The sequence below is a fragment of the Halichoerus grypus genome, chromosome 7, assembly GCF_964656455.1.
Source record: "Halichoerus grypus chromosome 7, mHalGry1.hap1.1, whole genome shotgun sequence".
In the NCBI taxonomy this organism is placed as follows: domain Eukaryota; kingdom Metazoa; phylum Chordata; class Mammalia; order Carnivora; family Phocidae; genus Halichoerus; species Halichoerus grypus.
Genome location: NC_135718.1, coordinates 131,801,014 through 131,816,847, shown reverse-complemented (window position 1 = coordinate 131,816,847; position 15,834 = coordinate 131,801,014). Strand labels below are relative to the sequence as shown.

Genomic DNA, 15,834 nt, shown 5'->3' with positions numbered 1-15,834 from the left:
GAAGTTCTGGGTTCAGCACGGGGCCTTTGGGCCGAGGGTTGGGGCAGGAGTGGCCAGGGTTCTGGAAAGGCAGAGACCTGGGTATAGAGAGTCGGTGGCGCGCCTGCGGGAGGGAGCACGGGGCCAGGAGCCAGGAAACTCGGCTCTCCACGCCAGCTGAGTCACCACCACGCAGCGGCTGCAGGGGCTGACGGGGGTGATTCCAGCCGGGGCCCTGCTAAGGAGTGACAGCAGAGGGTCGGGGCGGGGGGGGGGGGGGGGGGGGTCAGAGACGTAGCAGCCAGCACCCTGGGCGGCTGACCCACCCTGGAGCTTGGGAAGCCGCCTGTCTGTCCCTTTGGTGCGTGGGGACAGGGTCTTGGTCTTTCTGTCTATAGTGGGGAGCAATCCATAATTGTAAGTCTTGGAGCAAAAAGGGCCTGCCGACCACAAAGTCATGGTGTCCTGGTCTTATGTCCAGGACGTAGCCCATCTTTCTAGTATTTCGGAGAGTTGGCAGAGCCAGATCATGAAGGATTTCTGTGCTAGTCCAGATTTGGATTGATCTCGGGGGCCTTGGGAAGCCGCTGCGGGTTTTCATCCCAGGGAGGACAGGATAAACACTCCAGTAGGCCACTGGAGGCAGCAGAGACAGCCCTGGCCTGCCTCCTGGTGATACGCAGGCCTTGGTCTGCACACGCTCTCACACGCATCTTCCCTGCGGAGCCTCGCGACCACCCAGCACACCACCCACTTCTCAGAGGAGAAACCCAAGGCCCAGAGAACCAGGAGGCTTGCCCTGGGTCCCATAACCAGTACGTTGTCTACACAGTCTGGATCAGAACCTAGCTCTTCTACCACTGAGAAGCTCTTTGCTTTCTTTAAGAAAATATTTATTGCTTTAAAAAAAAAAATCTACCCTGGAAACATATGAGAGCATCAGTTATTCAAACAGCACTGATGCAAACAGCAACAGCTGAAAGTTGTCTAACTCTACCCCTTTGGACTCCTACCCCCCAAGGTGAAATCTCTTCAGTAGCTTGCCGGGTGGCGTCCAAGCCCTCGCTCTGCACTAACACACACACACACACACACACACACACACGTACGTACATGCACAAAATACAGATAGGCTTGTCCTGTAAGTACCGTGGGGGGACTTGTTCTCACTTCGCACTATTCCCTACCGTACATACGGATCCAGCTCTCCTTTGGATGAGTGCCTTAGCATTGGCTTGGACAGCTGGAATTTTCTTCCCAGCTACCTGGGCTCTCTCCACTGCTCACAGTGAGCCTTAGGCAGCGGCTGGACCCAGGGCCCTGGTCATCGAAGCACCGATGACCTAAGACACTAGCCTCTGTTCGCAGCATTTCCCGCTGACGGCATCTGAAACAATTTTAGAGCCGTGCCTGGCTCAATAGATATATGTGGAAGGAATCTGAGGCAGTCCTTAGAAACACACTGTTCTTTTCATTTTAAAGATTAAGTATTGGGGCGCCTGGGTGGCTCAGATGGTCGGGTGTCTGCCTTCGGCTAGGGTTATGATCCCAGGATCCTGGGATCGAGCCCCGCATCGGGCTCCTGGCTCGGCGGGGAGCCTGCTTCTCCCTCTGCCTCTGCCGCTCCCCCTGCTCATGCTCTCTATCTCTGTGTCTCAAATGAATAAATAAAATCTTAAAAAAAAAAAAAAAAAGATTAAGTATTAACCGAATAAAAAAATCCTCCGTACGTCAAACCAGTGATTCGGGGGTTTTCAAAATTTCCTTTAACACACGTTTTATTTAAGTTTAATAAAATGAATCTATTTAAAGAGAAATGTTAGGTAAATAGTAGCGCAGGTGGAACATGGGTATGGCCAGGCTTCCAGGTGTGGAAAGTACCTGAGTGAGGTTTGGGAACTGCTGAGGGAGGGGCCGGGCTGTCTGGCCAGAAGCAGCCAGGACCAGGGAGGCTGGCTTCCAGGTGCCCCGCTCCTGAAGGGGCAGGGGGAAGGGGGAAGGGGGCAGGGGGAAGGGGGAAGGAACCTTCGCCAGACAGACACCAGCCGACTTAACCCCGGGCTGTAAGTGCTTTGAGTGGAAGGAAGAGTGCTTACGATTTTGCTCGTCCTCTGCACATCCGATGTACCAAGACAGAAGCAGAGCTGCCAGGAACCCCCTGGGCTGCCCTGGGTTGTGAGAATCAACAGTTGGGGCCAAGACCTTCCACTGCGGGGGCCGCTTCCCCAAAGGCAATGAAAGGCGTAGACCAAACTGGCAAACTCGCAGGACATTACGAGGGCACTGGGGAGTCCCTGAGGGTTTTTGTTTTGTTTTGCTTTGTTTTTTTCCACCAGAGGAGCAACTTTAAGACCACCTGAAGTGTAAGGTCTTTGGGATGTAAGTGTCCCATAAAGGAACTACAGCTATGCTGGCCATTTATCGTGGTGTTCGGCCAATGCCAACGATGTTCTCTAGGAATCAGGCTTCACATGAAGAAGGGATCTGGGGTGCATGTGAAGGAGTTTTGCGAGGTGCCTAAGGAAAAAGTCACATGTCACAGACCTTAGAGATCTCCAAGAAGAGACTCTAAAAGCACCAGTTCTGTGCTGGAGAAAGCACAGGCAGCTGCCCTTCCTCAGTTTCTCTGTGGGTGTCTCCCACACGGCCTTGTGAGTTTGCGCGTGGGGGCTCTGAGTCCATCTCTGCCCCCTCTCCCTCCCTCCGTGCCTCCCTCCAGCTTGGCAGAGAGAAGACAGCCAGAACCTGGGATTACTCCTTTTCAAAGGTGGAGGCCAAAAACTTATCTACGGGGGGAATCTCAACCATGTTTTGAAAAATGTATGGATGTACAGGAGGAAAATATGAAAATGTTAACGAACAGTGGTCTCCTCTGGATGGAGGAAAATCAGTGATTTTTCTTTTCCTAAAAGAGTCAAGAAGAGAAAGGACACCAAGCTGAGACCGCCCAGCAGCCTTATGCACCCCAAACTAGCTGAGCTCAGAGGGGGTCACAGCAAATCCCCCCAGGAAGATGGCACTGGCTCATGAAGCTAGCTCAGCCCGGGTGACCGTGTCAAGGTGAAAGAAAGCTCCATCCTGGTATTTAACTGAAAATCAAGTCAAGGCGGAAATCAGCACAAACAAGCTTTTTAGAAAAGGGGAGTGAGCCTGGAGCAGGGCCCAGGTTTTATTGATAGAAGGCTAGGTCCTGCCCTAGCTGTGCTGAAGCATGCAGTCAGTCCTGTCCAAGGCAAACATAACAGCCTGACCCAGCCGGCAGGGAGCGAACCCCACTCAGGGCCATTCGCAGCTGGGGGCCGGTCAGCACCCACGTAGGACTCTTGGATCCTTCCATGTGGTTCTGTATGGCTCCTTCTATAGTTCAGTGGTGGGTCTACTCTGGACACAGCCTTGATTCAGCTTGCCAGAGGGTTCTGAGGTTGAGTCCTCTTCCCAACAGAGGAAAAGGGGCCACTCTGCTTCCAAATACTCAGACTTGGAAGCCCCTGTTCGCTGTTGACATCCCGAGCGGGAGACGAGGTGTAGAGCAAACTCCAGGGCCTGCCCTGGAGCCTTCTGCCCACCACACCCGCGCCGCTAACCTGCTCCGGGGCAGGATTTCTCAACCTCCGCACTGTTGACATTTTGGGCCAGATAATTCTTTGTTGTGGGGGCCTGTCCTGTGTCATGGAGAGCGTTCAGCAGCAGCCCTGGCTTCCCCCACCAGATGCCAGTAGCATCACCCCAGTTGTGACTACGAAAAATGTCTCCAGAAGCTGACGTTTTAGGAAATGTTGCTGTACGGTGTGCTCTGTGACCTCTGTCTTATAAGGCAAACGTTCAGCAAAATTCTGCATCATCCACTAGGGTTTGGGAGGTCAGATTTGTCTCCCTTTCCTCCTCACCCCTCGTAGGGCAAGGCCCTCCCAAGAGGCCTGCTTACATTCAGGCTACGCTATAAACAGTTACTATTCCAAAGTATGTGGAAGATGCACAGAATTTTTTAAATATATATCTTAGGATCGATTCAATCTCATTCTTATAAAACCATACATGATATTTGCTTTCTAGCAATGCTTTCCTAGTGGGAGAAAAAGGGGTGAGGGGAATCGCAAGAAGGCTGTTAACACCCATAGGCAAATCTGGTGACTACTGTGGATGGCTAGTCTTGGGCATTGGGGCTGGCTTGGGATTTCCCAGGGCCACTGGTATTCTCTTCAGAAAATAACCAGTCATTCAGCACCTAGATTGTCTCTCACAGCACCCTGAGCACCTGAGCTTTTTCCTCATAAATACGAGGCTTATTTGTTTAAAAGTCTCATTCTCCTACTCTGCTGCAAGCACAGGGAGGCCAGGGGCCATGTCTGTTCCCTTCATCACGAAGTCCTTGGCATCCCTGGGCCTGGCACATGGTCAACCTTCAAAACATATTTGCTAAATGAATAAATGAATGATATCTGGAGACCCTCCTTACTTCCTTGACCAGCAACCGTGGACTCATACATTAAGGATCAGATCAAATGTCACCTCCTCTGGGAAGTCTTCCCTGATTTCTCCCAACAGAACCAATTGCCTCCTGTACTCAAAACACTTGATTCATACTTTTATTGCAACATGCATCAGGGTATATACTATTTGGTTGTATTCTGCCCACCCCCCTCCCCCCCACCCCGCCAGGATATAAGCTCTCTGTGGATAAGAACTGTGATGTATTATTTATGATCCCCACTCTCCCCAGTGCTCGGCACCCAGGGGATACTCAATAAATGCTTGTTCAATGCAAGAATCAGAAAATGTTCTCCTGTCTCCATTCCAAATCCTCGACCTCAAAGTTTGGACACATCCTGGTTCAAGTGCCTTGGCAAAACCCAGAACCAAAGCTGCTTTGGGCATCAATCCTCTGGTTCTTTATCACAGGGAAAGAATATCTGCCTGGCCCTTCTGAAGTTGAATCTTGTTTGGCTGCCTGATTGGCAGTCGGGATGACATGCTTGAGGAGCCTCAGCGCTAACATCCCCACTGCCCCAGGGCTATGAGGCCTCAAAGGACCTTCGGGAGCCTTCTCTCCTTCCTGCCCTCACCTATACCCACACCTCTGGCTTGGAACCCTAGGCCAAAGCAGGCCCTGTGTTTGGAGAGACCTAATGAGGACTTCTGAATATCTACACACTTCTCTGGGTCACTGTTCCAGTTCCATTTTCCCATTCCCTTGAAAAGAGGTGTGTCTGGCCAGAAGGGGACCCAGCATCCAGCACGCATGGAATATTTATACCTCCTCCTGCTGACCAGAGCTCCCGAGCAAAGAAAGTGGAGGCTAGGATACCAGCAGAAGCTGTTCCCAGCCTGGTCCTTGGGCTCTGCTGCCTACCTGGCTGAAGATCGGAGTGAGGGTGCTTTCTGGAGAGGGCCTGTCCTGGGATGGGCCTTCCTGTCGACTGCAGTCCAGCTGGATCAGGTGACGGCACTCTGGGTGGCAGGTGAATTTACAGTCTGGAGGGAAAGAACCACCGTGGGGGTTAGGAGTCAGGTAGGATCCTGTCTACTTCCAGCCAGAGAAATACCTCAGGAGACTGTGTTTAGCTCCAGGAAGGAAGAACGTGCAGGAGAGAAGTGGAGGGTGGGAGAACAGCTCGGTGCCACCAGGGATGGTGAGAGTTAACAACGCGTGTTTACACATTGGCAAACTGTTTTCACCTCCATTATTTTGTGTGACCTTGTAATCATTATTATTGCCACTTCACAGACAGGAAATTGGGGTCTAGGGACCTTAGGGACTTTCTCAAGGTCAGATCATCTGACTTCAGGCTGGTGCTCTTTCTATTAATTTACATTAATCACCAGGGGTCACGGATCCCTGGAGAAAGACTTCACTTTTCTGGGCCTCATTCTGCCAACCTGTAAAATACAGGTAATAGCTTCCCTGCCTGGTGCACGAGGAACTTTCTGGTTCCAGGGGAGAACAGGTCTTAACAAATTAAAAGTGCCTCCAGGGACAGAGGCATTATCATCCACCGGAAGGGCTGTTTCCTGTCTCTGACCCTCCCCCAGCTAGAAATGTGGAGGCGGCTTCTCTAAGCCAGCTGAAAGGGCCTCTAGACAACATCCCACATCAGGTGCCCCAGGGGAAAGCATATGTTTCATAGACAATGTTCATTTCCATGGAGGCAGGACTTAATCTCCAGGGTTGAAAAGAGCCTTGGGAACTACTCTGGAGGTGGGGAGACCGGGGCTCAGAGGGGTAAGTGAGTTTGCCCAATGACACACAGCTCAGTGGCAGGGCCTCTTGGACAAGACGCAGCGAAGCTCAGCCAGGCAAGGGAAGAGTGTGCTGTGGAGGAGGGGAGTGAAGCGAAGGTTGGCAGCAAAAGAAATCCGTGCAAGTCCTTGAGCAGGCGAAATGCTCGGATTTGTTCCGGTTTGAGGTAGGGTTCCCACAGAGAGCTGCTGGGCCAGCTGGGGTCACCTGTCCTGGAGGTGCCACAGCTCAGGCAGAAGACCCACCGGGCAGGGTGCGGAGTGTCTCGGGAGGACTGGCCTCCTGATGTGCAGCCAGGTGCGTGGGGATGGGCTGCTGTGGGCAGGGTTTGTGGCCAGGGACACGACAGCCCACACTTGTTTGGATAACCTGGGGATAACCTGGGGACTGCTTTTGGCTGATAAGAGCTCAGGCTCCTGACACTCCTTTTCTTCCTGGTAATGAGCTCCAAAAAGCGAGCCCGTTTGGACTCTTCTTTTGAAAGCTGCTGTAGCGCACTCCATCTTGGGCCAGGGGTGGGTCTCCTCTTCTCCCACGCTTCTGGGGGAGTTTTGGAGGGAGACCTCCACTCTCCCCAGCTGCCCTCTTCCTTTACACCCCCAAAGGTGAGCACCTGGGCCACATTCCTCACACAGGTTTTGCCACGAATGTCTGCAGGGGAGCACCCTCACAAATGCGGGGACGCACAGAGATTCCAGAACCCCACAACCATCTGACTCAATGGTCTGAAGCCCTCGGCCACCCTTCTAGGATGGCATTTAGAAGCTCTCCGGCTTACCGGCCTCCTGCCCGAAGGCCACCATCGTCTCCTCCTTCAGACCCCACCCTTGTGTAGGCCTTCCTGACTCTCCTCCATAGAAGCCTTCCCCTCACCTGGGGACGGACTGGCGAAGCCATTGTCTGAGGTAGGCACCCCATGCCTCCAAGTGCCCACATGCATTTCTGCCCCCAGCCCCCAGTAGGAGCTCTCTGCCCGGCACAAGGACAGCCTCACACCGAGTGGGGTGAACGGCACAGGGGGATACGCAGGCCAAGCGTCCCTTGCTCGCAGTGCCCAGAAATGCCGGGCCTTTGATAAGGCAGTCCCGAGGCCAGAGGCCGCACAGGGAGCACTGTTCGGGCCTCCGCTCCGGGGCCGCACAGGGAGCACTGTTCGGGCCTCCGCTCCCGGGCCGCACAGGGAGCACTGTTCGGGCCTCCGCTCCGGGGCCGCACAGGGAGCACTGTTCGGGCCTCCGCTCCGGGGCCGCACAGGGAGCACTGTTCGGGCCTCCGCTCCGGGGCGGCACAGGGAGCACTGTTCGGGCCTCCGCTCCGGGGCGGCACAGGGAGCACTGTTCGGGCCTCCGCTCCGGGGCCGCACCTGTATGGCATCGGCAGCGTGCTGAGCGACGAACAATGCCCCAGGGATGCCGAGAAGGGGAAACAAGGAAGAGAAGGAAGGACTAGAAGCTCTCCAAACTACAGCAAGCAAGAGCTACTGCCAACTCACAAATGGGACAGCATCTCGAGATAGGAGGAGGTCTTCCAGACTCTTCTTTGAACTCCTGGTACCGCTGACCCAGGCTCTGTATGTCCCTCTGTGCATCCCGTTCTCTCATGTTCTGTCTGTTTGTCTCTCCCTCTCTCTGCTCTCTCTGACACACACAAACACACACACGCCCCCTGAAAACAGCACCAAAACCTCAGAAAGTTGTTTTTTTTTTTTTTTTTTTTTACAGTCCCAACGCTGAGCTGGACAGAGCTAGGGAACAGAAGACTCCAGGAAGAGTATTTGGGGATTTTATAAAAAGCACGTTTGAGCGCCAGTGACTTTGTTCCACCAGACCGTGTAATCACAGACTGTGGCAAAACCACTGGAACACATCTTGCTACTTCCAGGCCCCTGGAAATGCTAAGCCCAGGGCTTTTTGGCCAGCAGAGATGAAGTCAGAGCCCCCATGCCCTTCTCCAAACACGGAAGCAAGCCCCACCAGCCCCAGCCAGTAGCCTGCAGGCCTGATGTGCTCCTGTGGAGAGTTCCAGGAGATTCCAAAGGCAGGGTGGCATTCCCCCGGGGCCTGGTGGGTAACCCCCACAGGCCATCCCTCCCTCAAGACAGTTCATCTTGAGGTGCGGCCAAGCCATTGTCCTCCACAGCCTTCAGCTAGTGCTCAATCTGGACACAGAAAGGGAGAGGGCCCCTGGGTGGCACAGGACCACACAGGCCCCCGGGGATGGCTCAGCCTTCCCTGAACAGCCAGGACCACCATCTTTGGCAACAACTCCAATGTCTTGCGCATAGACCTCCCCACGCCTGAGGGTGAGGAGGGATGAGACAGGACCTCGGCGAAAGTCAGGCTACCTGGGCAGACAGGACACACGCGTGAAAAGATAACTAACGAGTAAGACAGCACAGAGCAGGGCCTCACTGCCCAACAGGTCCAGGAAGCCTGCCTGTTCAGGGGACAGAGATCCCTGCCAGCCACAGCAGTCAGGGAAGTTTTCTTGGTGAGGGAGGCTCTGGGGAGCTTGAAGAATGGACCAGATTCCAGGCAACTCACATTCCCACATCGCAGGGGCCAAGAGGGGGCAGGGAGCTCTGACACCACGAGATAGATAGGATGAGGAATCTCCCCAACCAGAGGCAGCAAAGACCAGGGAACAACATTCCTAGGTTCTAATCAGAGTATCTTAGGGAGAACTGGCATTTCTTGACCTTAGTGTTGTCATCTATAAAATAGAATTGTTATCCTTTCCGGTTTCCACCCTTCCCTTGCAGCTCTAACCCCTGGCCCCCTTCCCAGGGGATGCTCTGGGGAAAATAAATGTGCCTCCAGGTCCTGGAAGAGGGGCCTATGGAAACAGAGAAGCCAACCGTAAGGAGAAATGATGGGGACAAACCGTAAGAGGGGTCCTTCTCCAAGGAGCGACCCCCGCGCCAGGATGGAGGGCTGCTAGGGCCCACCCTCAGCACCCAGACTGCATTAGTTTCCCAGTTGTTGTAACAACGTACCATGAACTAATAGCTTAAAACAGAGATTTATTTGGGTTTGGAAGGCTGTGAGTCTGATACAGAAACGTCAGGCCCTTTCAGCCCAGAGTTGCATGCAAGACCCTGAGCGTTAATCTCCTCAACTCTAAAAGGGGAACGAGCCAGCTCACAGGGCTACCATGAGGATTCAGTGGGGTTCTTGAAGCAGAGCACTGCAGAGGGAGCCCTCGGTCAGCGTTCCACTGCCAGCCCCAGCCCTGCCCCGCCAGGCAAACGCCTCACCCCACTCAGCTCCTGGTGGGTGATCTGCAGTCTCACCAACCTGCCTCCAGCTAGTCATTTCAAAGCAATACACAAGTGGCTCTTAGTTTTAAAATAATTTTGTTCTGAGACAGTACAAACAAAAGCAAAACAAAAACAAAAGGGCACTGGAAAATGCAGTGTTAACATAAGTTAACATAAAAAGCAGAAGTCAGCGTTGTCCTGGTCCTCCAGAGCAAGTCAGTGGGGACAGTCCTCAGTATCAGGGATCCCTTCTCAGGACATTTCAAGGGACCCCCATTCTTGCACTGGGAATCTCTCCACACAAGCCTCTGGGCTGGGCCAGCTGTGGCCGCTCAGAGACGGCCCAGATCCCTCCGACACCACTGCACCCGTCTGCCCTGGCCACAGGCCTGCCCCCCCCACCTGCATCCCCACCCCCCATCACCCTGCAGCCTCACGCCTGTCTGCTGCCCTGGCCAGGAGCGCCCCTCTCCGTGTCACCCCAAGATTTCCCCTCAGACCTCAGGCCCTCTTGCAAAGGGCCCACGGGTTAATGGACCCTCAGCGACACTGCCCCCCAAGTCTCCAGCCTTGTGCTGGGCCCTCCTCAGTGTTTGAGAGGACCAGACACTACTAAACATTCAGAAGGGGTTTGGTATGAACTGGATAAGTGACCAGAGTAAGGAGGGGTGCTCTGCCTTTTGCCAAAGTGGAGAGGCCAGAGTGTGAGTGCCGATCTGATCCCAGGCTAGTGTCCCCTGTGCCTCAGTTTCCTCTCTGTGAAGTGAAGGTGATAGAGGTATCTGCCTCGCAGGGCTGCCATGAGAACGGAATGAGATACTTAGGTAAAAGTAACACAAGATCTAATATAAAGAGTTCAATCTATACAAACTATTCTTATCAACTGGCCAAACCCCAAGGTGGGTCTCGCCAGCGGCCACAGCATCAGACATCCTCATTCCAGAAGCCTATCTGTGCATATCCTGTCCGGGCCCTCGGACCTTCCTCCAGACCTCCACTGAGTCCTGATGCCAAGGGTCCCAAGGCATCCTCAGACCTCCACTGAACCCCTGTTCTCCAGCAAGGGAGACCCCAGCTCAGATCCCTGCATAAGTAAGGCGCCAGGTGGACACAGAGCCAGTCTGGTGCGGGGCCGCCCTTCCCGACGTCGGAGAGGCGCTGCTGTCCGCCCCTGGACGGCTCCCTTCCCTTCCTTCCTCCCCACACCCCTCCAATATTTGAACTTCTAAAATCTTGCTCAGGTTTCAGAAAAGAGAATTGTTAACCAAGTTGATACTGTCCAGTATTAAAGAGGATGTGGGTAAATGAGAAAGTCTTTACATCGATGATATGAATTTCCTACAGTAATTCATCCTGAGTGTGTATTTATTTGTATCTAAATATCTCTTCACTAAACTGTTCATGCCATGGTTGTTCATGACAACAAACTGCTAGAAATACCCCATATCCACCTACAGGGGGCCAGCTAGAGTTATGATATTTTTAAAAATAAATACAACTTAGCCATTATATAAAGAGGATGTAGATTGATACTGGTCACCTTGGGAAAATGTCCACAAATATATCATTGAAAAAAAAATGGTTTTGTTCTATGGTCCTAACTATATAAAAATATACACATGTCTAAACACATTGTTCAGAGAGCTTCCTGGCTCTGACATGCTTGCTCGGAGGGATGGGATTTCAAGTGTTTTACCTTTCTGCATAGTTGCTAGGTTTTTACAGTGAGCCTATATTCTTTGCTAATGGGAAAAAATGCCATGAAAAGGAACAAAGAAAAATCACGTACCCACACTGCAATAACAGCGGGAGCCTTTATATGCTTTCTATATACGTGTGTGTGTGTGATTTCACAAAATCAATACTATGCCTGTGGGACACGTTGCTTTCCCTATCTTTAAAAATAGATTTTATTTTTTAGAGCAGTTTTAGGTTTGAAGCAAAATTGAGCACAAGTATACACAGACTTTCCGTGTACTTCCTGCCACCCCCCTCGCCAAAACCCACTATCAGCATCCCCCAGCAGAGTGACACATTTGTTACAACTGATGAACCTACACTGGTGTATCATTATCCAGAGCCCTGGTTTACCTTAGGGTTCAGTGTCGGTGGTGTATATCCAATGAGTTTGGACAAGTGTGTAACGATATGTATCCACAATTATATTATCATACAGAGTAGTTTTATTGCCCTAAAAATCCTCTGTGCTCCACCTGTTCATCCCTCCCACCCCCTCACCCCTGGAAACCACTGATCTTTTTACTGCTTCCATAGCTTTGCCTTTTCCAGAATGTCATCTAGTTGGAACCATACAATATGTAGCCTTTTTGGATCGGCTTCTTTCACTTAGTAACATGCATTTGAAGTTCCTCCCTGTCTTTTCATGGCTTGACAGCTCACTGAGCGCTGAATAACATTCCATCGTGTGGCTGGACCACAGCTTCTCTGTCCATTTGCACCTCCTGAAGGACATCTTGGTTACTTCCACGTTTTGGAAGTTATGAGTATAAGTCTGCTATAAATGTCGTCCACCTGCGGGGTTTCGTGTGGACAGAGGTTTCCAGATCCTTCAGTCTACTCCAAGTTTAGGCATGAGGATACCAAGACTTGGAAGGGTGAAAAGACCCACTGAGGGCCTCACAGCGAGTCAGCGGCACAGCTGATGTGAAAATCCACCACACCTGGCTGCTTCTCACTAGCCCTGTTTTCTGGGAAACTGTTCCTCAGAGCCGTCCCCTTCATTTGGTCCTGGCCCCCCTATCCTGCACTCCTTGAGGCCAGGGTGGGCTTCATCGGGGCTGGGGGGTAGGGTGATCCAAGCCTAGAAAATAGTGTGAGTCAAAGGGACTTGAGTAGCGAGTGATTTTTCCCTCTGCCCCAGCAGGTCATGGCCACAGCATCCCTCCCTGAGGTCTCCACCTCGTCCTGGGAAGCGTCCGTTCACAGTTCCAGTCCCAGCCCCGCCCAGCCACTCAGCCTGGGAGCTCCGGACCCCACCCATCCTGTCTGCCTGCTCTGGCCCGACTCGCCAAACGTGGCCCCTTTATCTCTGGGATGCCACATCTGGGAGATGCTGACCTCTTTGGGCAATAGCTAGCAGTTCTTGCGCTGAGATCCCGGGGCAGCTTTACCAGAGAGGCTAGCTCATCAGCCACGGTCAAGCTCCACAAGCAGTGGGCTCTCGGCCTCCCCCACTCAAAGAGGCCCAGCCTCTGAACCTCTGCTCCCCATTACACCACAACAGAGCCAGAGGCATCAGCACGTCGAGAGATGAGCATGGCAGGAAAGCAAGCAGGATGGACCCCGGGCTCCCAACACCAGCCGCCTCACAGAGGTACCAAAGTGTACCCACTCAGCAGTAGTAAGTCAGAAATCCCTAGACCATGAGGTGCCTTGAAGCACGCTGCCAGCCATGCAAGAGGTCTTTGAGAAGAGGTGCAGAGGATGGGGCCCTTCATCAGGAGTTGGGGAATGGACAGAATCTGGCCTCCGGAGTCCCACAGATCCGGGTTTGAACCCAAACTCTGCTTCTAATGGAGCGTGAGATGCCTGGACAATTTACCTAACCTCAGTAAAATAGAGAATTTATTTAGCCTCAATGTCTTCATCTGCAAAATGGAAATAGTCATATCTTCCTAGCCAGCAGAGTTGTTGTCACAATTAAAGAGAATGTAGGTAGGGGCGCCTGGGGGGCTCAGTTGGTTGGGAGACTGCCTTCGGCTCAGGTCATGATCCTGGAGTCCCAGGATCGAGTCCCACATCGGGCTCCCGGCTCAGCGGGGAGCCTGCTTCTCCCTCTGACCCTCTCCCCTCTCATACTCTCTCTCTCTCTCTCTCAAATACATAAATAAAATCTTAAAAAAAAGAGAGAGAGAATGTAGGTAAAGCATCCAACACTGCCTGGCACGTAGTAGGTGCTCGATAAAGGGTAGCTGTCATCTTCCACACGGTGGGATTCCTGAGTCTGGGTGCCCTGCCTCAGTGTGCGATGCTGGCCGGAAAACCTCTCTGCTTTGGGGCCCTCTCCCAATGTGTTACAGTGAGAAGAACCATGCAACCTTCCAGGGAGTTCCTCCTACCTGCTCCAACCTCCCTCCTGCCCTGCTGTTGATGGGCCCAGAGGAGGAAGGCAGGGACATGGGGGGTGGGGGTTGTATTGGAGGATGGGAAGGTAGACTGTGATTTGTCAAGCTGGGCGGTCTGCAGCAATTGCCAACATCAACCCCATCCATACGTTTTTCATACTCCTGGCTGAACTCCTAGTCAGGGCGGAGCAAGGGCATGGAAACTCCCCGCTCGTGGGTCAGGCAGCCAGCTCAGGACATCTGCATCTCTGTGTTTCCAGGAAGGCCCTCAAACCCCAGCCCTGCTGAGACCATATACTGTAGTTTCTTGTTTCAGAAGACAGGCCACCCCTGAGGGTACTCAGCACGCCCCGCCCTAGCAGGGACAGTCTGGAGACACACAACGGCTCCTCACCTCCACTGCACAACCCCAGTCCAACACGCACACACACACACACACAACACACAGCCCACGGAATGTGCCAGAAGGCAAGCCAGGAAGCCAGCAGGAAGGACCGATGTAGTGGTAGGGGAGCGACCTGGAAGCCAGACCCACATCCCAGGTCAGAGGCTGTGGGCAGGTCCCTCCCGCAGACAGGGAAGGTGGGCAGCTGGGCGCATGGAGGCTGCCATCTCTGTGCGAAGAGCCAAGAGGAGATGGGCCTGAACATGCTCCAGCCTGGATCAGACATTCAGTTCCCATGTAAAACAGAGGGCTGGGGTGGGCGGGTTTTACGGGAAGCAGGCTCCCCCAGGTCAGGCCTGCTGAAGAGAGAGAGCTCCAGAGGTGGGGTGATGCTGGGATGCCTCGGTTGAACCGAGGACACAAGGCCACCCCAAGGTCCTGGTCTCCACCCTCTCCCAAAGTGACCGGATAGGTTTGGCGTGTGGCAGGCCTGGCTGGGGTTGGACGTGTGCTTTTGAGTGACACTTTCGTACTGAAGGGAAGGGCAAAGGGTCCTGCCCTGTTGCTCAGGGACTAAAGCCGATTCTAAGATTCTTTCTGGGACCTTGGTTGCTAGGCCTCATGTACCAGTTGTTTCTGCGGGGGCCTGTCTTCTCCCCTGACTCGTCCCCTGCCGGCCCGGCAGACACTGGGTGCAGACCCTGGGTGCCCAGGCTGACCTGCAGAGGCACCATCCTGCCCCGTATGGGTGGGGTGGGTGGGTGTGCCTCTCCGGCAGGCCCATTAATCATCTATCTCCAACACAACCCCACATCCCGAGGCCAAAAGCTCCCACAAAAGGAAGGCAGGGTGGCCAGGCCAGGCTGGGGGTGTGGGCTGGGGGTATTTGGGGAGGGGCAGGTGCGGGGATGGAGGGCAGGACAGTTCACAGGTTCAGACAGACGATGCAGGAAGTGAGGGAAGCATCAGGCGGTGCCCTCCCTCGGCCCGGCCTCTGGCCACGGCACACCTTTCCCACGTGGTCTGTTTCACGCCCCATCAGTCTTTGGGGGTGCTGCATCCTGAAGCATATTTGCCCCCTGTCCTGTGCGTATACGTATATATGTTTAAAAATATAAACACACTTAATAGGGTTGAGCCATTTTTAACAACGCATGCTTCAACCTTAGCTGAATTAACTGGCTCTCTGCTGGGATTACTCCAGAACGTTCCCTCTGGCTCTTCGGCCCCCACTCCCTGGTTTTTACTATATTATTTATACTTCGGATGTTTATAACATTGACGCCCTATTATAGCCATAATTCCCACAGTCATCTAGAGTTCATTCTACTTTTAAATCGATTCAGTCTTTTTACGACAGCAAAACTATTTTTCATTTACTCTAATTAATCTTTTGGTTGGCTGAAATTTTTTTCGTATCATATTTCCACATGCACTGTGTTTCCCAGTAACGCTTCCAGCATCTTAAAGAGCTGCGCCCCAAGGGTAGGTATGAGTTGTTCTGCCGCACTGTGGCTTCATGCAGCGATTTCTTGGTGACAGTGGTGGCCGGGAGGAGATGTGGATGTAGAAAAGAGAAGCGGGCAAGTCTGCAGGCCCTCAGCGTGATATCACAGAGCATCTCTGAGAGTCCCGCCCACCCCTGGACAGTAATAGTAAGAGGCAATACATTTTGGGGGAAATGTTGAAGTAAATGATTTCAGGTGGGGGCCCAGGGTGGGAAAGCCAAATGGATCTCATCCTTTGTGTGCAAGGGTCTGTAGGTTTGTCAGCTGGACCACCTGACATCATATCCAAAGAAGTTCAAGTTGAATTTAGGGTATGGCCAGACAGATAGACATGCAAAGATATGACACCATTTTTTACCAGGGGCGATGAGAGCATGTGC

The 15,834-nt window shown here is 53.0% G+C and overlaps 1 protein-coding gene across 1 annotated transcript in view; it reads right to left on the bottom strand.

Moving 5' to 3' along the window:
• RASSF5 (Ras association domain family member 5) overlaps nucleotides 1–15,834 on the bottom strand; it is a 65,729-nt gene that overhangs the window by 35,441 nt on the left and 14,454 nt on the right. Inside the window, exon 2 of the mRNA XM_036077212.2 lies at nucleotides 5,330–5,451. Coding sequence (XP_035933105.1) covers nucleotides 5,330–5,451 — 122 coding nt within the window. The remainder of the gene's footprint in view (nucleotides 1–5,329; nucleotides 5,452–15,834) is intronic.